Here is a 23,901-nt window from a genome sequence, read left to right as displayed (position 1 = left end):
TAATTGAAAACAAATCCATTCGAAATCTTTTTTGGACCAGGAAACTTTAAGCCTCCGAATAACTCTTAATAGACTACAAAGATTCTTGAGGTATTGAATCTCAAGAAATTTCAGTTTTAAAGTATTAAGGTGCTAAAAAATTATAAATTACAATGCATACTCACACAAACACAGCCAAACACATTACAATGATTTTCAAAATGGCTTTTTTAATAAAATACGTTTCAAATGGGAGGTGTTTAAAATCATTCCTCACTTTTTTTGGCAGGATTATTATTTCTGTTTCAAGTTAAAGATGACAGGAGACTTCATATTGATTCATTCATGCAAACTGAACCTTTTGCATAGTCCCAAATTAATTCAAGTTTCAAAAGCTGTACAGTAGATTACAATGCCTGCTATAGTTTTTTTTAAAGAAAATCTGAAACTTTTGCTTAACTTAACAGATCTCTGAAGTATTTATAAACATTTTCTTTTAACGTTTGCTTCATATGAACTTCAGCAAAGTCTTTTTAAGGCTTCAATCAATAACAACACACAGCCAGAAGAGCGACAGAGTAGCAATGTTTATTATTGTGTGAGCTGGTATACTGTTAATAAGACATGTTTGTTAGAATGAAGGCAAAAAAATACTGATAGTTATTTACAGAATGAATATATTTGCTGCATATTTGTAGCTGAACACGTCTTTGCTTTGTGTGCTTTCCCAGATTCTTTCTTACAGTAGAAACTGTTAAAGGCATGAGTTAAAGAGTGCAAACCAGAGCATATATCTGCCCATTGTCATTGTAAGGCACAAAGTGGAATGTTCAGAATGCTTTGGGCTCATCAGATTTTATATTAAGGCACTTTCTCCAGGTCTGGTTTACAAATAAACAGGCTGGAATAGGAGGTGGTTACCCACTAATTCTTATTTACACTTCAATTTCTAATGGAAGGACGTCCGATTTTTAAAGTGTCCCCTGCAAATCCCTGTTTCACATGTTAAATAGACTTCTACAATCTTTTAATGTTCTTTGATCTTTGATCTGCAATTTAACATTCTGTAATTCTAAAAACTGTGGTGCAAATCATAGACTGGTAAAAAAAAAAAAACAATTGAGAATGTAATCCTCACAGGTCTGGTTAAAGACATCTATCATTCCTCTGTACATTTTTACACTGTTTGTTGTTCACGGCTGTGTGTGACGCCCGCCGTCCCCTGGCGCGTCGTTCTTTCCTGAGTGAGGGCGCCCGAGGCCTCGGCCGCGCGTCATAGGTGGGCGTGCTCGGAGCTGTGCTCGCTGTCGCGGCTGTCCTCGTTGGCCAGGGAGTCCGCGGAGGGGTGCAGGCCGGCCAGGCCGGAGAACTCGGACGGCAGCAGCGTGCCCTTCTTCACGTTGACCAGTTCTTTCTCTCGCGCCGCGGCCCCCTGCTGACCCCCTTTCACTCGTTTCCACTTCATCCGCCTGTTCTGAAACCACACCTTCACCTGTGTGGGAAATACGCAAAGGAACACACATCAGAGCTGCCATCGTAGCAGAAGGACCTGGGCTCTTTCGCACAGGTGCACTTATATTAAAGACTGGGCGGCTTTGCAATGATCCTTCTGGCAGGCCCACTGTCTCCTGAATATCCCAGCATCATATTGATCCTTGATGAATTACCGTAAGTGTGAAGGTAAGACAGTGATAAAGATCAGATGAAATCACTTTATTGGCCATACACAAGTTCTTCCATTAGGAATTCATCTTTTCACATACCCCAGCTTGCTCTCCATGAGACACACTGACAGGGAGAGAAGCTGGGGGTCAGAGCGCAGGGGCAGCCATTTATACAGCACCCCTGGAGCAGTTGGGGTGAAGGGCCTTGCTCAGGGGCCCAACAGAGTAGGATTCCTCTGCCGGCCGCGGGATACGAACCGGCAGCCTTCCAGCCACAGGCGCAGATCCTGAGCCACAGAGCCACTGATCTGCCCTAAAGGCAATGCAGTGCCAAAGGAAAGGTATACAAGTCAAAGTCCACATTAGAGCCAGAGCTCATCCTGGTTTCTGAAGCATTTAGTGAACTAGAGGGCATGTGACACCTCCCTGGGTGGGATGCTGGTCCTTCACAGGGATTAATGGTAAGATAGTGCCCACTTACAACTGGGTGGACTGGAGCAACTGGGCTAGCAGGGACTCAAGCCCCCCACCTACTATTCATGGGTCCAGAGATTCACCCACTATGCTAAGCCACCCCCAAAACTGACATATGCTATTTTAATTTAGAAGCGGATATGAAATAAAAGGTCCACACTAAAACAGAATAGTACCAGAGTGTCTTGAGAGGGAATTTATTTTTCTTTCAAAGTTTTCTTCTGCATGAGAGGGTATTCTGGCAGGAAAACCTCTTCCTTTTAGAAGAAACATACATAATATGGCTAACAGCTGGCAATCCATATTCCTGTCTATCTGTATTCCTGCATTCCTGTTGCAAGCTCAAAACATCAGATCCCATTACGACAGAGTGATTTTATCAAACAAAACTTGGATTAATTGACTTAAATATAAATGGTAAGAAGAAAGCCCTTTACCCTTCTTCACAGCTCAGAATCATTTATTAAAATCACTTTCCAAGCTTCACAGACCAGTGAATAGGCAAAACATTTTCAAATGTAAGGACATGATGATTGTAAGACTTGCATTTGGAGCTATTTCTATATCAGCAATTATGTGCTGATGTATCAGGCACATCTGCTCTCTGGCATCAAGCTCTTCCTTCTTTCCCTGAGTCGACAAGTTGTTTAGTATTTACGTCTCCCAGACTGATGATTAAGCTGTTGCTTAAAAAGGTTGGCGAAGAAGTGAACCCACACTGCTCATCTCCCAGGGACCAGATACTTTGCAAAAGGTTTGTTCTGTCTGATTTATTTTAAGGAGTGCTGCGCTGTGCCCTGTGATCACACGGTTAGGAAGTAATTTAATAGGATAAACGTTTATGTTAGGTTTTGATGATACATGCTGTACTATTGATTGGACATGCTTCAGTGACAGGTTGAAGTTTTTGACCTACAAAATCATCCTCTGCCAAGTGCTGAAAAGAAAAACAAATATTATGGTATTCTAACCTTTAAAAACTAGCTTAATGCTTAACCATTTAATGTATGCCCAGCCAAAGCAGTTGTGACACTCTTTTTTCAGAAAATGATGACATTGATATTTTCCTACCAATTGCTGAGTCAAGGATCAGCATGTGGAGGTTATAATTTTCACATACTGTACATCATGTTTGTGTGTTTTCATCAAAAAGTGTTTCTTTCATCTGCTTCAGTGAATAAAAAGTACCATACAGGGTAGAATAAGTTTAATATTAAAGCAAAAATAAGTTACCACATTTAAATGTTCTTTAAAGGGAAAACCAGTATATTTACAACCAGTACGTTGTTTTCTTTCCTACTGGAGAACAAAGTACCAGGAACTGAAGAAGTCAGCAAAGTTGGCAAATCATATCTACTTTCATATAAATCAAATCATATTTAAACTATATTGTATAATTTAAAAACTATAGTCTATATAGTTTATATTACAGTACATACAGTAGAATGTTCTATGCTGAGTACATATAGAAAGGACTTCACAAACGGGCTTAAAGATTTAAAAACTTTTAAACATAACCTTTTCCAAAAATGTTGTTTTTGGTTGTGCTGGTAGGTCTCCTGTACCGTACTATTTTAGCTCTTAGCAGAGAGAGTTTTCCCAGGAGTATCTGCCCAGAATCCCACACACAGCTAGTTACTTGATCTCTACACGAATCTGTGTTGCTCAAATAACAGAGGTACTGTACAGTACTGTCAGTTTTAAAGGTCTGTGTTGTTCTTGAATGCCTGTCTTTGTTATGCAACATTCACCCCTTACATTAAAAACACATTTCAAATGTTACATACATATTAACTTTTTTTAATGTTATTTTATATAAAAAATAAAATAAATTTTAAATAAACAAAACCATGTAACAGCCAGTGCCTTTGACTTTCTTTTAATTTTTTTTCCACAACATTAGTTTAGTATTGCATTACGAGAATGTATATATATATCAACAGCGCACTATTTTAATGTAAAAATATTTCCACATAGCAGGTGTATCATCAGAAAGACAGCTGACCTAAATATATGACCTTCTATTCAAAAAACACTCACAGCCTAAATCCTTATAGGAAGCAATGATAATTTAATCACCTGTGAATTTTCAGTATAGTGTCCACAATGTTTTTATTCCATTGTTTTAAAACTCTTTCACTTGGCTGTATAACAATTTACATTCAAGTCACAAAACAAGCTTGTAAACCTTGGGAAAAAGGTACTGTTTTGTAACAATATCAGTGAAGGTAAAGTAACTTCCCTGTAATTTGTGATCTGCCATGGATTTCTACAAAGATTATGCTATGAAGGTTCCAGAAATCTTAAGATTATATACTGTACGTATGTTTACATGCTATACTAGAGCATTCCCTCTGCCTGTCGCCACTAATAATCTATAATCTGGATTATGGCTTTCTCTTTGCAACCAGAAGAACAGACCTCACCTGTTTTGTTATGGAAACTAAAGTGGAAAAACTGAAATACAGAAAATAAATAATAAAAATAAGATAATAAATGATAAAAAAATAGGCTGTTTTGTGCTGGCACTCCTTTGTTTCCATGAAATATCAACATTCTTTTGGCTGCCTGGTATCACCATCATACAGTAGCTTTACTAGTAAGAAGGCTACTGAAGGTTAATGTAACAAGTGTTACAAATAAGGCCACTTGGTCCATCTAATCCATTTGGTAGTTAATCGATCCATGGATCTCTTCCAGCTGTTTGTTGGGTCCAACAGCTCGATTCAATACAGGGCAGTGTAGTGTGTTCCATACTCCAACCAGCCTTTGTGTGAGCACTTGCCTCTTGTTCTTAGATTTCAAAGCAGTTCTATATAGTTTCTACTACAGTATATACACAAACCTGCAGGTTGTGTTTCACCGGTGATACTGATGAAGTTCACTAAGGTGACTTAAATGTACATAAGATCAAACTCCTTGTTATTACCGAAACAGCAGTATCAGCTGGCCTTTTGTAACTCTTCATTTCTGAAATGAAATCAATGTGTTTTTTTTTGCAGTGATTTAAGTTTATGATTATTCAAAATATAGTTTAAATGTATATTTTTTATAAAAATAAAAAGGTCTTATTTTTTACAAAGAACTTTGCAGTTTATACTGCATGTGCCATTTTCTTTGGCAATTGTCATGATACGTTTCATGTAGTTTTTACACTGTAGTTTTAAAACAGAAAAAAGAGAAAAGAGAAAGAAAAAAACGTTCAGACGTATTTTGACGGTATCTGCTTCTACACGTGTTGACCCAAATGGAGGTGACACGCCAGTCGGTTAATATTTAGTAAGAAAATAATTTTATGATCTTTTTAATTTTAAAATATAAGATATGGAACAATAGCTCGTTAAGGCATCCACTAGACATAAAAACATAATAACATTACACATGACACCATTAAAATAGAAGATAGGGAATAACAGTTCTCTCAGTCATTAAAGTATTCATTAGACATAAAAAGATAAGGAATGTTAAAGCTTAAAAATGGACCATTTGGCCCTTTCAGCTTATTTGATAGCGTCTGTTCCAAGGATCTCATCCAGCCAATCCAATTCCTGAAGCAGGAAGGGAATCAGCTTTGACAGCATGACCAGATAGCTTATTTCAGACTCCCGCTCACAAGCCACAAAGTAAAACACAACTGCTGAGTGTTTCTGGGTCTATTAGTGGGAGTGTGCTGAAGAGGGGGGCCTCATGCATGCTTTGTTATAATTATCTGGAAAGGAAAGAGTCTTAGGAAAAGCATTTGTGTCATTTCCATGAAAAAAAGCGAATGTAGTAACGTTATTCTGCCAATTATCCATCCGTCCAGTTTCCTGCAGTTCAGGGTCGTGGGGGAGCCGGAGCATATCCCAGCAGGCAACTGGCGGATCTGCCAATTATCGAGTGAAAAAATACATCATCATACTCTATCATACTTATTGTTACGATTTATCATGTCAGATTCCAGAGTGCAAAATTACAAATAGGATCATATTTATTTTATCTTAAAAAGCAACGAGAAAATGTTCTATCCTGTCCCTCAATGCAATCAGAATGTTCTACGTCAACCCCTGAATACATACAGTAAAAATGCTTCTTTTCGAAGAAACTAAGTGTAAGAAGTATTTGTTACATAACTGTGATTTTAGACAAGATATTTAAATTAATAAACCAGTCATTCTGAATATTTTGTCAGACAAAACCCAACATCAATTCCCGAGGGATCATTGTGATATTGTGGCACGTTACTTGATTCAATCTGGATTAAATCTGGAGCAGTAACCATTTAGTTAAGATTTTTTTTTAGAAATTACTGGCGAAGAATAATGCACATTTTTCCATAGTGAAAAGTGGAAAGAAAGAAACAAAATGTTTTGGGAGAAGAAGGCTTCACAGCAGAAAAGCTGCATTCCTTCTATCGTTGTACTTTTCAGTCTGAAATTAAACATAAAGTGTTCCTTTGCAGCTAACGCACACTGACACAAACTCCCCACGCGAACCTGTCAGGCTCAGTTTACCCTTACTGTGAATTTTCACAGTCGTTCACACGATGTGACACAGAAATAGCAAGGTTTTCTTTCCCCATGACAACACTCTTGCAGGCAGATGTCTGCACAACGCAAAATAGAAACCAAAAATGTGCCGGAAACACAGGAAAATAAATATTCACACAAGGATGAAGAGTGGCAAGACCTCCGGGACAGAATTGATTTTATTTCTGTCCAGCCAGTATTTTAGTGTAGATAAACCTTCCCAGGGCAAAACAAAACCTCGGACTAGCAGCTTCATCAGTAAGGTGTCAGAGTAATGTCTCATTACAACATTTTCAGGATGAAAAGTGCTCTACAACTAAATAGTTACAGAATTTCACAATAGAGAAATACTGGCATTCAATTTTCACTGCCAATTCTGGACTCCTGTCCTCTGGTTAAAATGTATGCTTATTCAGTCTTATTTACTTTACTTTATTTCTTAAAGCAGCTTAATACAACCTTCCTGCAACTTATGTAAGAATACACAAAATAATCTTAAATATTTCTAACTGGTGGGTGTGCCTCTTTTTCTCTATCTGATTTACCCTCAACAGTCAACGTCAGTATTCACTAGCTACAGTACGTTTGAAAGTGTTCTGCAGACTGAAAGTCAGAAATCAGATTAAATCAGTGCTAGTTCAAATAATGTCACTAAATTAGAAGCAGGAGTTCTGTTTCTGAGGTACACAATGTTTACATTTTTGTGACCTTTTAAAAATAAATTTGATCCAATTAATTAAAATTAATAAGAAATTGTGTCAAGGAAGAATAAAGATTGGGAAAGCAATTGTTTTATTTTAATAATAGTAGTCAAAAGGAAAAACGTCTTTCAGAGGAAATTTTCTTTTTTAAGGAAATTCCTGACTGTAGTACAGTTATCAGAGATATTGATTTTACTGTAGGTTAAAATAAAATGTAGCTTTATACTGTGCTGTTTCAGCCTCTGAAGTTGTAGTCTCCAAATGTATTCAGACCTTTGAGAAACTGTCCATGGACCTTATTTAGCAAAGGAAATGCATATATCGAATTTATTGAAAAAAATCTGAATTAAAAGATAAAAAAAAATATATGAAATGGAATACTCAAAGTATCAATATCAGAACTGTAAAATGCATTTCTCACCACACAAAACTCAGATTTATTCATGTTCTGTAAATATGTAAAAAAATAAATGCTGCAAATGTAATTTTCTGGTGCCTCTTAGTCATCTGGTTGTATAAAGGCTTAAAAAAGTTTAGAGATTCTTTCTGAAAGTCACCTTGATTGCCAAATAATTGTTTCAAAAATCAAATATGAACAAATGATGTGATTGGATGAGACACTGTCTGGGTTTTTGGACAATATTCCCAATGGTATGATTAACTCAGAAAGGAGAAGGTTGTGTCCAGAAAGAATGACTCCTTCAGGGCTGTTTTGCAGCTTCTGGTCCTGGTGATCTGGGTAGAACTCAGGGAACTCAGGGACAGATGATTATGAAATATTACCAGGATATGTTAGCCACAAAATGGTGCCTTCCATCAAGAATCTCAAGCTTAGTTACAACTGAGTTTACAAACAGGGTAACAATATACAGTAAAGCCTATAATGGATTTCAATGACCAAATTGGTAAGCGAGCATAAGAGTCAGTGTTCTTGATTGGTTATTGTACTGTACATGTGCACACGTGACATGGGCACACTGCACAAGCTATGGGAGCAGGACAAGTTCTGTCAAATATCCCTAATAAATTGTTTAAGAGCCAAAGAAGAGACTACATAATGCTGATCACTGGTACAGTATATGAATAAATCTGAACATCAAGCATTTAGAATGATATGTTCTGTGGCTATTTTTGACAGATGTTCAACTTATACTGTACATATCATATTGAAAGTTATAGACAGATTTATTCTACGATCAATGCGTATCCAATTTTGAATGTACACACAGATTTCCATTCTAAATTAACTTTGCGTTATTGATCATCAAGTATATGAATACATTTGAAGGCTACTGTACAGTATATTATCCATATACTAAAAATCTAAATTAGATCAGAAAAAGCTAAATACTGCATGTTGGCATTCCGAGTTCTGCAATTGTAAGTAAAACAAGAATACTTTGAAAAAGTGTTGAAAAATACAACACCAGTACACTTTTAAAAAATTGGCGCAACATCAGGGATTCTGGTATTTGTTTCAAAACAAACTCTTCATAGCAAATGTAGCTTAACAATTTGCCTAGTCAGCTTACAAAGTTTATTTTGAGATTCAAGTGCCAGGTCACTTATGAAGGAATTACATCTGGATCAACATCAGTTCTTCATGCATTCATTCGGATACAGGTATCAGGGTAGTTTTTAGGTCTAACAGAAATAAATAGAATAAAAGTCAGTAGGGTTGAATAGGTAAATCAGAACCATTCATTTGAAGGATATTATTACTGTTATTTCTTACTTGTCTTTCAGTGAGATCTAGATTCACAGCAATTTCATATCTTCGAAGTCTCGTCAAGTAGTTGTGGTGGGCGAATTCTGTTTCGAGCTCTCTGATTTGATCTTTGGTGAATGCAGTCCTCTCTTTCCTGGGTTTGCTGCTTACGTCTGACTTAAAGTTCCCATCTTGGGAGTCTGAAATGAAAAACAGAACATTTTCCAGTCGCCATAAAAAAAAAAATCGTGATAAACTGCAGGTGCACATCTGAAAAAAAAAATCAAGCAGGAAAAAAAAATTCAGGTAACTAAAACAATTAAGGTTCCCCATCACTTTTTGTATCATTCTGGAATAGTTTATTCACACTTCAAGGGAACGGGGCTGCCTAGTGTGGTATATGTGGAACTGGCAGCTGTACTTCTCCAGGCTTTTTTTGTTTCCCGGCTAAGAGTCACTTCATTTAAATTGAATCTGATACTTTTATTATTCTAAGATTATAAAAAAAGGGGGCTTCATATTATAAAGCGTATTTCAGCTAAAACATTAAAAAAAATCAAAGGTTATGATTTGCATAGAAATGCTGGAGCCAAGGTATAAGTATGTTTTTCCAAAAAATACTCTGCTTTCTCTCACATGGCAGATCTGACGTTACATACACAACTTTAAATCTTTGACTGCAACAAGTCCAAACACTGACAGTAACAGCAGTTATAACCAGCACAAATGAGCTCCAGTGGAGAAGAGAGATCCGTTCTGCATTCATGTGTTTGCAAAAACAGTGATCCTGCTGGTTAAGGATATTTAACTAAAAAGAATGGCAAAGAATTGTATCGACATGCAAACTGAGACAAGCTTCTCTGTTAAGCTGAAATTAAATATATATATATATTTACTGCATCTTTCAATGCATTTTTGTACTCTGTATGCCAGGATTAATTTTAGCTTCACACCTAAAGGGATGTGAGCTTTTATCTTAAATAAATAGGAGCGGAGGAGAAGCTCTTGTATGCAAACATCATCCATCTGCTGTGAAACAATGTAGGAAAAGTCAGTGTCCAGCATTCTGCAAAATCCCACATCAACCGCTAGCACAAACACCACATCTCTGTTCAAATTGTGTGAGTCCGAAAATGCGAATGAATAACCACCTTCAAGTTGATTTGCACATTTCAGTATCCCTCATGGACTTCTAACTATCTCAACAAAGCAGTGTTTTTTTTTTCTATTTTTTCCATTTTTTGGGATCTTCATTCCCCTCTTAGAAAAGGTTTTACCAGTCATTGAAATGTACATCGCACAGTTACTTCTTTCCTTATTGCATATTAATTATTAGCAAACGTTTTTATCTATCTTTCTTCTTGGAAAATAAATCAGCATGTACTATTATTTTCTACCCCACTGCGCTTCATATTACTTTGTGGCTTGGAGTTTTTCTCTATACACTTCAAACACACACTGCACATCTCGCTTCAAGGCATCACAGTTTGCAAGCTAATTTATCTGCGGTTCATTTGTGAAGTGTGTGTTAATCCTATTGGCATTAACGTGCTAAATTACCAATGCAATTCACCCTAACGCATAAAAATACAACAGCTGACACTCTAATGCCACGTCAATGTACTGTACAAGAAACAAGCAGCCCGTTCATGCAAATATTAAAGTCTGGCTGACTTTTTTTTCTTGCTGTCCCGTGATATTGTTTTTAGAACTAACTCCCCGAGTTCTGTTTTATTTATCCAAACTCTCGGGAGGGTTGAAATTATTGTACTACATGTTCTGACCTTATCATTCAATATTATTGACAGAAATAACGCATTTTGGCAGGCTAGACAACGGCAAAATGCAATGCGTGCTGCTGATTAAAAAACACCCTCAAATGTTTTGGCTCAGAAACAATATTATGTCCTCAAAGAAAAAAAAAATAAGATTAGATATGAAAGCTTTAATTAAGCACAGATAACTGTATTATGGTATTAATTCCTACAATATTTCCAAATCATTGACGAAATGGCCACATGCCATACAAATAAACATCACAGTAGGTGCAAAAATGATAAAAAGGCGAAGCCACACATTTTAAACTATATTTACTATTTTCCAAGCTGTCTAAAAAACTGCAGGAAATGCAAAGAAATATTGAAATTTTATTGTCCCAAATTCAATGGTGAAACCCGTGCAGTCCGGGGATGTGTATCACTGGTGTTGACTGACAGTCTGATGTGTGAAGGGGTGTTGAAAATGGTGAAAAGCCCACCATTCAAACTTTTTTCCTACTTCAATCTGTTATGCAGTTGTATTGCAAAAAGATCATGCCCTGTGCCACAGATCAGAACTATGCCGTCAGGCAACTGGTTTACAAGAATCCTCACTCTTCAATTCAGTTGCTCTTCAAAATTTCGTGACTGAAATGGTGTCAGAGATCTATGGTCAATTTTATTAAGCAGAAGTGCAGGAAAGCATGGATGTTCTTTAATAGCAAAATTGATGGACATGTCTCCCCAGTCTTTTGGACAAGGAACAACAACAGTTTGTTTTTGTTTTTGCTTTTATGACTTGGGTTTAGATCTGTAGTAGAGACATGGTACTAATGTTCAATTTCCCTTTTCAATAATTGAGCATTCTTGCTCCAGGAGTACAAACTCTTCCCACACACCTGATTCTCATTTGCATCACAATCATGCTACTTCAATTGTGAAACTAACTTGCACGCTGTTCACATCTATTTTGACTTGTAAATAAACTCTGTGATCCCCTTTACTTTATTGAGACAGTTAATTTGTTAAAGAGTGTTTTTTCAATGACAGTAGCTGTATAAGGTTCTCATTCAATAGGTATACTGTATACACAGTACAGTAGCTTGATATAAAGTCTCAGAGTCAAGAGTTTTAGCTCCATTGGAGCTACAATACGTTTGTTGTGCTTATTTCACTAATAAATGTTCAAATGTGAAATTCTTACACAGCTCAAAATCTCTGTTAACTTCTGTAATGAATGTTTGCATGGTTTTACATTATGTTTCATTGTTATTTGTGTGTTCTCTATATGTTTTCAGTTGATCAGTTGATTCAGTCTCTCCAAAGCACAATTATGACATTTATTTAAATTCATGATAAGCAGTACTTTAAAGTAAAATTTTTCTTCTTTTATTTTGACCTAAACTTCTGTTATGATTCATGTTTCACTGAAGACAAATTACTTTTCAGGGTAGCTACCTGCAGCACTTCATTTATCAGGAGTTATAACATAACAGAAGTTAATATTTAATATAACATCATTATTAAATTTGTTTTTGTACCAATGAAGGAAAAAAAATAGGTAAAGGTTATTTTCTGTGTTACTGACGGCATGAAGGGTTTAAAGTAAATTGTTCAGTAAGAAAGTGTACATTATTTATGAACACAAGAAAGACTACAAACAAAAGAAGTACATTTTCCAAATCAAGCCCATTCAGTAACTAGTAGCTAATTGATCTCAGGATCTCATTCAGTTGATTTCTTGACATAAACCAGGGTTTTGGCTTTAACAACATGGCTGGACAGCTTGTACCACACTCCTACAACCCTTTTTGTAAAGAAGTACCTCCTATTCTCAGATATTGTTGCACATTGTTTCCATATCAGTGTGCTGATATGCATAAATAATACTGATCCTCTATTCAGTACAGACAAACTGTACATTAAAACATATTCAGTTCATGGTATATGAGGTACAATGAATACATTTTCTACATTCTTCATTAAAACCTGTTAATTATATTTCATCATGGCAGATACCCAATCAAGAACAAAGCCCAAGTCTATACTGAATCCCATGTAATCGTGCTATTCAAGATATAAAGCATAAAGGCTACAGCTGTGCATTCATTCATTTACTCCAGGTCTTCAACGGTGACAATGACAAAACAAACATCTGCCAGTGACAGAACAACACTGTCTTAATCAGAACAGTGCCCGATTACGTTCACACTGAGAATGGATACAGCCTGAGTAGGCTGGAAGAGATGGAGCCCATCAGCAAAGCAACATACTGTACAGTACAAACAAGAGGAGACCATTCTGCCTGTTTAGCTCGTTTGGTTTTGAGTAGCTAATTGATCCACGTATCTCATCCAGACATTGTATCCAAGCTATCAGCCAGAATAACAGCTTGGCTTCAACAGCATGAGTTGCAGCTTGTTTCACTCTCCCGCCACCCTTTGTGTAAAGAAGTGTGCCATGTCCTGCTGGGAGGATCGCATGCAGTTGTTTCTTGAAAGAATCCAAGGTATCTTATTTCTGGATTGCTCGTCCCAGACTCCCCGCAACCTTTGTGCAAAAAAAAAAGTGCCTCCTGCTCTTATTTAGAAATGCACTTCCTCATACAGCAGTTGTGTTTCCCTGTTGTTGCCGAAGAAGTCCATGAGACTCTCAGGGTCTTTGAGGATTCTGAACACTTGTATGAGGTGCCTTCATACTCTTCTCTGTTCATGATTAAAAAGGTTCAGTTCCTTCAGCTTGTCAGTGTCGGGCCGTCTTAGTTATCCTAACCGAATACCCATTATTAGCTATGACAGATAATATACAGTAGTCAGCAGTGCTCTGAACACGCAGAATGTATTTTGAATTTTAACCTGATTAACGTAAGGTTAAGATATACAGCGAAACTTGTTAATATTTCTGTCCCATTAACCTTGGGGCTGTAATAAATATTACTAATTCTGAACATGCAAAACTACGCCGTCTTAAATATAAGACTGTATGTAATACTATACGTTGATCCGTATACTGTGTATGCCGTATGTACTGTACAGTACACTCTGCCTCTTCATTTTGGGACTACAGAACTGTAGTACAATAAACCCTAATTAAACATTATGATAAAACGATCTGTTTCATATCAGATTATCCACTGTAGCAAGAGGACCCACCAGTTTCCCAGAAGTTCAAGGAAAAGCCGTGAACGCGTTTATACTGTATGATGGCATGCTTTTACCTGGGCGTTCAGAGCTCAAGACAGCGCCCAGCGGCTGTTGCGTATATACTGAGACTAGCTACCGTACCAAGCCATGCTGTCGAAGCCAAAACCCCGCTGGGTGACATGGATACGGCTGAATATTACTTGAGCAGCCAGAGAAATCAAATAAATGCTGACGTGTTTACGTGTGGTATCTTCGAAGGTTCCTTAATTTGCAGATTCGTCAATTCACTTCTTAAAGGAGTCAAGTGCTTGCTGTAAATTCTGATTTTTTTTTTTTGTAGTCTGTGATGAGCGATGCCAATAATAAAAAAAATATATCCTAATCGCTCACAATTCCAGGTCGTTCAGCTGGGTCATAAACTTTCTCCGTGTAGTCATTTCGTTTCTTACGTACAGTAAGTTGTTGAATTCTTCTTGGAAGTGCTTGAGAAGAGTATTAAAAGAAAAACGGAATATGAAGCAATCAATGTAATTAAAGCTCATTTAGCCTCTGGGCCGAATCTCTGCAATACCTTTGTTCTATATTTTACAACCTTATACTACAGTATTAAAGCTTTAAAACTGGATGGATTAGTCAAATGAGATTTTTTGTACACCGAAAATGTTTGATCTGCAACTGTTTTACAGCCGAATCACCCCGTCTGTAAACATCTATACATACTGTACTGTACATATCGGAATACAATGAAATAATGTTTCGAGTATAAAAAAAGAAAAATATCAGGAATAAGAAGCAAACAAAACATTTAGCGGCTGCGAACTGGTTTCATCAGCACAATGTAGCCTAATCCTGAGTTTTTTTTAATGCTTTTTTCCCCATTGGTATAGTACATATTATTTTCTGTTTTGTTTTAACACGGGTGGGCTAAAATTATTTTTTTCTGCGTTGGCATTTCTTATTTTTCATATTTATATCTTCTGTAACATAAAATGATCTTCAGCTATGAAAACGTTTCTTTAGTGGGTGTGTTTTACAAAAGCGCAGCCATAGTAAATCCTTGCTCAATAATTCCGCGTTCTAAGGGATCCTGCATCAACAAAACGCATACATTGGAATAAGAGTTACGGGCATGCTAGCTTTCCACTCAATCCCTGGACAATTATATTTGACAGTTAATTTGCTCCTATTTCACGCAAATGTATATATGTATATATACATATGTATATATTATATAATGTATATATTTCACGCAAATACAGTATACTTCAGGGTTTTAATACAATAGGGTTGTTGCTGTAACGTTAACAACGGTTCATGCATTTCAAAGGTATTTCACACTGTGAACTGGAGACACTTCTTTAGGATTGTGGGAGTCTGGAAGATGCCTGTGCCTAGTCATGTTGTTAAAACCCTGGTTTCATTCAAGAAATGGCTGGATGAGATCTTCCGATCCATCAGCTATTGAAACTCCAAATGAGCTAAATGGTTTAAACACATAAATTAGAACAAGAAGCTCCTTTTGTTTTTTATCCAATCTTATCATCTTAACTGAGAATGTGTTGTTTTTCTCCAACAGTGTTTTGCAAAACACCCTTGATTACCCACAAACTAGGATGTGGAAACTCTTCCTTAGCCTTCAGTACAGCTGCACTTTTCCCTGGCAGACAGTTACCGAATTTAAGAGACGGGCTTTCAGAAGATTTGGAGTACAAATTGCAATCTGCCTTTTTTTCCCAAACAAAAGAATAATATTACAGTGCAATGAAACAGCAAGTTGAATTATTTGGCGTCATGACCTCATTCACAGAATCTACAGCTGTGTGGACTCTCCTATAACAATTCAAAATATACCATAAACGTGCAGAGAACAGTCTGAGAATAAAGCATATACTGTATGATTATCAAGCATTCCAAACAATATAAATATTAGACATGCAACAGAATTACTCACTATGGAAATCGTGAATAATCTTAAAATCTGTATACCACAGCAAACAGAAAATACACTATAGACCTACAGTACAGCAGAGCAATTCATTTTCCATGGATCTGAATGTACTAGAAGACAACTAGACTGACTTGAAGAGAAGACTGTTTTTCATCCCACACATGGTATAAAGATAAACAGGCAGCAATCCCAACTTACATTTATAGGATACTTTTAAGCTAAATAGCAAAACTCAACATTTTATCGTGGAGACAGCAGGAGGTACAGTAGTCTCTGCTTTACCTTCCTCAGATATTTCAATTTAAAAAATGGAAGTATAGGTTTACTGTATAGGCATACAGTATGAAACATAAAACTCCTAGATTGTTCCTTATGAGGTTTCAGACCAGGCTACATTCCAGCTGGGAAATGGGCACCTTGCTGAATACTGTCAAAGCTGAGGCTGACTGACCACGACATGTCTGCAGAAACAAGAGCAGTTTCATGAGGTGTAGCAGCGTTTATCCTCCCTTCCTGTCGTCAGCAGGACACATGCTCTACACGGTCCATGAAGTCAAAGGGAACCCTTTGTAAAACAGCTTGATGCACCACATTTAAATTATTTTCCCTGCTGTTTTGGATTTGCTAGATGTTTTCATTGAAACCTTCATAGAAATGCCAGTTGACAGACAGCAGAAATACAGTCAGCTTTTGCCGTCTTCTTAAACCATATGGAACCACGAGGGCACACTGAACCCGAGCTGAGCTGAGAGAATCCAAAGAAAAAAACGCACACGTCCTCTGAAATCGGCTGCCGGGCCTAGATGCCTTCGGCTCGCTCTGCTGCCCGGAAAGAAAATTCATGGAACTTGTGCCTCAGCCCAAGCGTGAATACAGCCCTACTTCATACCACCAGATTCCCAGCTGTTGTCCCAGCTGACTGTAGGTCATGCACTGGAGACCCCATTCACAGTCAGTAACGCATTTCCAGGTAATATTTCAAAATAATACTTCAATGTAATAATTGAATTAACATTTCAATTGTTGATAAAACACCCCTTTAGTACCTCCTAGTTAAACTGACATCTCATAAATGTACAGATTTGTTTCTAATATTTTCTATTATTATTTATGTGAAAAAAGCAGCTATTCATTGCAGAAAAAAAAATATCTAAAGGAAGACTGATGACTTAAAGGTATATTGTTATCAGAACATAAAGGGGAAAGTCTCCATGACAATTAGAAAAAACTGTTGTATTCATGTTCATAGGTTTCTCTATTAGAGACACATATTGTAAGAAAAGGTTTTTTACGTACAGAAGGATCATTGAAAACTGTTCAACACTATTTATTCTGTAGGTTGGGACAAATGGTCACAACAAGATCTGTGGATAAATGTATAATAGTTGTCTTCAGGTTACTTTGGAGGTAGAGATAAAGGATTTCATAAAATCAAATAAAAACCGCAGAAATATTTCATTTATTTTATTACATGACTGAGTATGAGTCTTAACATTCAAACTCATAACTCATCTTCACACAAACGGTTTGGTATGATCAACTGTCGCTTATCTGAATTTTACATTAAGAGTCAAGGATTACTTTATGAGGTGTAAAGAGCAGACAGGCTATAAAATTCTTACATCCTCCGTTGTACAGATAAAGTCTTTCTTCTTAATTTCCTAATAATTCCCCGTGTTTAAAAGTGATTTATAAATGCAGTGGTGCTGTGCAAGGGAAGTAAAATAATAGGCTGCTGTAGTGAAACAGTGCCTGAAGCCATTTCTGGTAAAGTAAAAAAAAAAGTTTTCTCAGAAAAATGTTTGTAGCCTGTAACAGCATAGGTACTGTACAATCCTGGCATAAGAGACCAATGACTGTTTAAATCGCAAAGGCTTGCTACTTAACACTATTCAGGGTCTGAGATTAAAACAGACTACATTTGTGGGAAAACTTTTTTGAAGTGGGAAAAAAGTAATAAAACATAACATGTTCATTTTTATTGTTGGAGATCTAAAGCAGAACTAAAGGTGTGCTTTTTGGAATTGTTATCTTTAAAATACAGCTGGAAATCATAACACATCCGTGACAAATGAGTGAATTGTAACAGATTTAAACCTTGTCGCAATTCAATGAAACGTGATGAATGTGAAGATAAAAACTGTGAAATTGGTACAAAACCACAAGTAGAAGCTATGATGCAAGACTGTAAGCATCTGAGGAAGATGAAGTGAGTGTACCGTACTCCGGCGTTATTTTAGTGGCACTTGAAGAATTAAGTGATTCTATTTAAAAAAAAAAAGACAATCTACAACATGAATAAGAGAATCACTTTGAATTTTCTATGAATGCACAGAAGGAGGGATTTACAATTGATGCCATGATAACACAACTATGTGTACTGTCTTTTAAAACTGGTGTTAGGACTTTTAAAATTTGTGCAGTTTTCTACTGTAAGTGTTTACTTTTCTGTAACCATGATTGTGAAGTTAAAGATGGAGGAATGAGTCTGGAGCTTCAGAATTTCAAGCAGGGCTCTCTCAGCAGTTGCAGCCTTTCGGTGAAAATGGCCTCATGCCTCTACAGACAAGATCCAATCCTGACCTCAGCGCTTTTACATTCGCTGAACTTCATAATTTATGTTCCAAATGTTTCGTGAAATATTGCGCCCAGTTTTCTTCAAAGAAGAGACGAAAACCTTCTGAATGCCCACTTTCTCCCTAGTGGTAGATAAAGGCTGTTGGTAATTCCAGGATAAAGTCCAGTGGGTTATTTCTGAGCATGGTGAACACCATTTTAGTCTTTCTTTTCCTTTTTGCTTTTGTGAAGGTGAAAAAAACGAATGTTGATCTTAGATGTTAATGACGGATAATGGAAGTGCATGGATAGCAGACACTGATCGTGAGGTTTATAACACGCAACACAGAAAAATACATTGCTTTGAAGAACTTTCTTCTTATTTTAACAAGTGGCTTACAGATTTTTTCTTGTATATACTTTTGAGCACGAATGTTATTTGAATACGAAAATGAAAAAAAGGTTGTGAGACCCTCTTTAAAAGTTTATATTTCAGATGCCGTGGTTTTCATTAAGCACTAGAGCCCCCCTAACCTTAACTATTTAACTACTCTTAATTAACCATTATCTAAATAAGGAGAAAAAATAAATAAGACCGAATGAAAAAATACATTATATTTAAAGCCAAAACATGTCTTAAATTGTTGATTGATGATGGAAATTAATTCAGACCAGGAAAGATTATAATTAATTCTAATAAAAATTAATACTGTTTATTTTCCATATTAAGTGCAATTTTAGGGGGAATTGTTTCAGAAGAATGCTATTGGACCAAAGAGGGTCAGACACCAATCACTAGCATTTAACACGGGGCTGAGTGTTTAGTTGAGTTTCCTTAGGTCTTTGCATTTGACCTTTGTGAACTTATTTTTTGAGTAACGTATATTTTAAGTGGCAAAGAAACAAATAGTAAACAAGCCTTGTTTGTTTTAATGATGATTGATAATCATCATTGTCGTTCAATTCTTTAATAATTCAGTGCATTTTCTCAGATTCTAAAGTTCACATTTAATTTCATTTAAAATAATAACAAAACATTTCAACAGCTGCACAATAAGTCTATTTTCATTTATCTAAATAGTTACAATATTGTACACTAAAATGTCTGCAAGAGATTTGATAAAGTGAAGCTGTTAAAATAGAAAAAGTTATCCACGGACGAGAATAATTGAAATAATTAGAAGAAAAAAGGCATTACTTTCTCTGAAGATGAGTGGATATTTGTTAGGATGAGATATCCAATATTTACAATAACTAAGTCTGAGGTAAGAACTAAATACTGGCTGAATTAATAAAGAATTAATGTCAGCAGTCCACTTTCTTTTTATTATTTTCAAGCCTTGAAATGCACCTCTTTTGTGGCCACACTTGTGCATGTAATAAGAAAGTCATAGTTGTTACAAATGCTTTCATGAAACAAAAACATTCAGTGCATCAATTAAGAGTCTGCAATAAAATGACATTCAGTAAAAAGTAATTTGTCCAAAATGAAATCCTAGTTTAAACCAAGAGTTATTACAGTATGTCGTGACTCTATTATGGCTAGAGGGTTGCAATAGCATTGATTAAAGTTTGATCTTCCATTTAAATGTATACATTTATTTTCATAGAAGTATGAAATATTTGAGATAAGCTCTTCCGTGTTTGAAAATTTCACAATTACAGTCCTATGTACAGGTATTAATCTTTTGTTTCCTATTTTACACCTAGTAAAGTTCATTATCAGATGCTAATGCCGGAGATGACAAATTTGAACAGTTTTCCTACATTTTAACTATCACTAAGTGACATTATTTATAACATTGAAAGGAAGTGCTGACTTTGAAGTCAGACTATCTTGTCACTGTAGCGGACATGGAACGTGCTGAATTTGATGCCTGGGGTTTTTACAAAGATTTTTTTTTTAATCCCAACTGTTTTCTTAATCTATTGAGACAAAAATGAGCAGTACAATTCAGAATATAATTTGTGATTCTTTCATTAAATGCGCTATGTTAAAATATTTAGGACAACATTGCTTTAAAATGTTTGTGTATTATACAGTTCACAATAAATCCTATTTAACAAGGTAACACTATTTGTTATTCTGCTCTAGTAGTAAAACTGGAGAGTGTAAAAATCTCCTCTTTATTTCAGTATCCCAGACAAGTTAAATGTACATAACTGAATAATTGTAAGTTTACAATTTTACAATTTTTCTTCAGTAGAGAAGTACATACTGTATGGAATGGATGCTTTTGGGGGGCATTTTGTTCAGGTTAACTAATGACAGACAAAAGTGTAAATTTTACAGGTCTGATGGAAATAGTAAACATTATTGGAGCTTCTGTTTCTGTTAAAATAGTTTTCCGAGATGCACTGAAAACTTTTATAACCCTTATGTTTGGGCTGCAGTGCCATAGATTTTTTCCAATTCAATCCAGGAATATTTCTATGATATAAAGCATATAATTGAGTACATATTATCCTTTCTATCAGTGAGATTTTATCAGCCTTTTTTTATTATGTGTATCAGATTTTAATCTATTTGATTTAAATTAAACGTTCAACTGCAAAATGCAAGGAAAACATGTATCAAGCACTTTGCCCATCATTTCATGATCGTATTTCAAATTAAAAATAATTGAATTACCTGTAAAAACTTGGGAACACACCCTTGCGTAGTTAACCTGATTAGAAATCTACAGTATTTATAAAATATAACTGTGGACTTTAATAATCAGCATTATCATGTGAAAAATCCTAAATGTTTTGGTAATGTGAATTTTATCTTATTTAAAATACTAAATACCAAAATTCTTTCGAATATTTGTGAATAATTCTATAGTTATCTCTGTAAACATAAATAATTATCCGATTGCCTCAGATGCTTAGTCTCTTTCAAGTTTCAGTCTTTTCAGCCTGACGCGGTATGAGCCATTACACACAGATGTCGGAAAAAAATTTAAAGGAGGCCCAAGATGTTCAGGTGTTAAATTTTACATTTTCGGAGAAGGTTTTACAACTCCTCATCATTTTCCGTGTTAACGTGCCTCAAAATGAATCTGAAATCAAATATTTTACGTGAAAGTGTCAACAAAGTGGTTCACTTGCAAACTAACTAAATGCTGAAAAAAAGTACAGTACCTGCTCCTTGAAACAAGCCAATGAAAGGATCTTTTACGTACTCTTACCAACAGCTAAAAGTTCAGTTCAAAAGAACAGAATCAAGGTGCCTGCCAACATTTCTAAGACATGCAGGCATGATAGTATTCCAAATCTTGTATCATACCTGCCTGCTGAAATCTATTCTTTAAATTAAACTAACATATTACAAACTGTACATATTTTATACTACTCCTTACAGATCTTCTTAGGACAGTGTGTGAGCAGCCATTACAGGTCCTTACACCTCTCACTACACTACACTTTTTATTCTTTCAAATTGAGCCCCGCAAGGCTCCATGTTCTGTCAAAACTCAGTTAACAATCTCGTCATTGAGAGATGGACATATTGTATTATTCCCCCACAGGGAAACAACATTTTTGTATAATGTTTTCAATAGCCCTGGGAATCCATAAATGAGAATATTTTCCACAAAACGACTGCGCATTTGCAATACGAGTGGCGGAGCTCAGCCTTCAGTATGCAGCTGAAATAGACAGGCTCGAAACTTTGCCTGAGATTCTGAATGCCAGCAGTGAGCTTTCCCCGCAGCAGATACTCTTTAACTCTCTGGCTCCCGCAGGGCGAGCCCCGAAGCGCGCGCGTGCGTTCCCACATAGGGAACGAGCAGGTCGGGGGGTGAGGAGAGGCGAGGACGGCGGCCCCCCCAGTCTTACCTGAGCCATGGCTTTTCCTTTTACTGCTCCTTTTCTCTGCCTCTGCGGGAGACAGCGCCTGCCTGCCGAAGTCCCCAGGTGCGCAGGATGCCCCCGTGGGGGTGGTGCTGCCCAGGCTGGGTGTGCTCGCGCACAGGTTCGGGGGGCTGGGCCCCAGATCTGTGGCGGCGGAGTCCGGGGGCTGCAGGCAGAGGCTGTGCCGGGTGGCAGCGGGAGGAGAGGGCATCTGTGGAATGTGCCAGCTGGAGGGGTGATGATGCTGCTGCTGCTGCTGCTGGTGGTGGTGGTGGTGGTGCTGCTGGTGGTGGTGGTGCCCTCTGTGATGCTGGCTGGCGAACAGGCCCTCATCGTTGGAATATCCAGCTATGATGCAGGAGGGCGAGGAGGTGGACAGGTCAGGGTAAGAAACGTGGTCCGTTCTTCCGTGGAGGGCCAGGGAGGACTGCGAGAAGGCAGGGTGCAAGCCCTGCGCGGGGGCATGAGGGCTGCGCAGGCAGCCGAACAGCGTGTGATCCATGTCATGCAAACGTGAGGTTCCAGAGAGGAAAAGAACGAGAAACCGGGAAAAAAAAGCAACACAAAGATCCCAATAACGCCACCCCTTTTTAGTTTTCACCTCATATACTCAACTAACTTTTTTTTCTCCCCCTGAAAAAGACAGAGGCAAACTTTTTTTTCTGCAAAAAAGGGAGCTCCTCAGATAATCCAGATCATTCACGACAGTTGCCAGGCTGCTTTGGATAAACACAGAGCCCAAGATAAGCCGCTGAAGAGATTCTCAGATGACAGAAAGGGAGGCTGAAGCCAGTGGAAGGTGGTTCCAAGGAAGGGCTTTAAGGGGGGAGAAAGTGGAGGGGATGTTATAAATAGTGTGTAATGTGAGCTGGAGGCTGGGTCAGAGACTCAGTACTGACCACATGCATATGATCTGCCTCCAAAAAGCAACTTACAATAAATCTGCAATATTAAAATGGTTATGCCTTAGAAAAGCATGCAATTTATTTTGGACACAGGCTACTTGACCCCGGTAGCACTTTTTTTTTCTTTTAACCATTGCGTCAGAGTGTGAGATGAAAATGCAGCGCAAGAGTTCATTAATGTGCTAATACTTTTGTGGTTTTAAGTAAAAAGTGTTTTTTTTTACAACAACTGCTATTAGACTTTTGCAGTGTTCTAAGTATTTCCAATGCAGTTTGTGACATCTTTCCTACTGCACTTAAACCTGTTATTACAGGCATTAGATCTGATTCTTACTCGTTAGTATAGTGTGTTAATTTTGTTATTATTCAGTGTGATGATGATGTGAGTTAGTATTTCTTCTTCTCGCATCTTTTTTAAAACATTATTATAAATTCTAAATGAAATACAACACAAATTGGATTTTCTACATGAAAAATGAATATTATAAAGTGAATATATTTAGAACACATTACAACATCTTACAGTATATTGAATTGTTTATTCAGTTTACAGAGTAGATTACTGTCTTAATATGAAAGTAGTGACATTTCAATCTGCATTTGAGAGAAAATAATGGACATTTATGATACAGTACCTGCACCAGTTCAAGAAGATTGGGGTTATTCCCCCAAAAGCACCCTACAGTAGTTATTTAGTTTGCTTGATGCTTTTTTTTTTTCT

At 36.8% G+C, this 23,901-nt stretch overlaps 1 protein-coding gene across 1 annotated transcript; it reads right to left on the bottom strand.

Annotated features, from left to right (window-relative positions):
* Positions 1-188: 188 nt before the first annotated feature.
* Positions 189-23,092, bottom strand: meox2a (mesenchyme homeobox 2a). The gene is made up of 3 exons (XM_006636038.3): positions 22,261-23,092; positions 9,062-9,234; positions 189-1,471 (listed from the first exon to the last, which is right to left on the bottom strand). The coding sequence occupies exons 1-3, from the start codon at positions 22,775-22,777 to the stop codon at positions 1,253-1,255; spliced, it is 909 nt and encodes a 302-aa protein (XP_006636101.2). The 5' UTR covers positions 22,778-23,092; the 3' UTR covers positions 189-1,252.
* Between the last annotated feature and the right edge of the window lie 809 nt (positions 23,093-23,901).

Source organism: Lepisosteus oculatus, chromosome 10, assembly GCF_040954835.1.
Source record: "Lepisosteus oculatus isolate fLepOcu1 chromosome 10, fLepOcu1.hap2, whole genome shotgun sequence".
Taxonomy (NCBI): Eukaryota; Metazoa; Chordata; class Actinopteri; order Semionotiformes; family Lepisosteidae; genus Lepisosteus; species Lepisosteus oculatus.
This window is presented reverse-complemented; position numbering and strand designations above follow the sequence as displayed.

Bases quoted from the DNA above. Each gene is read 5' to 3' on its own strand.
- meox2a (XM_006636038.3), bottom strand. From the start codon at position 22,777: ATGGATCACACGCTGTTCGGCTGCCTGCGCAGCCCTCATGCCCCCGCG. The intron at 9,235-22,260 runs GTAAGACTGGGG...TTTTCATTTCAG, and splicing joins AAGGAAAAGCCATGGCTCAG to ACTCCCAAGATGGGAACTTT. The intron at 1,472-9,061 runs GTAAGAAATAAC...TTTCCCACACAG, and splicing joins TAGATCTCACTGAAAGACAA to GTGAAGGTGTGGTTTCAGAA.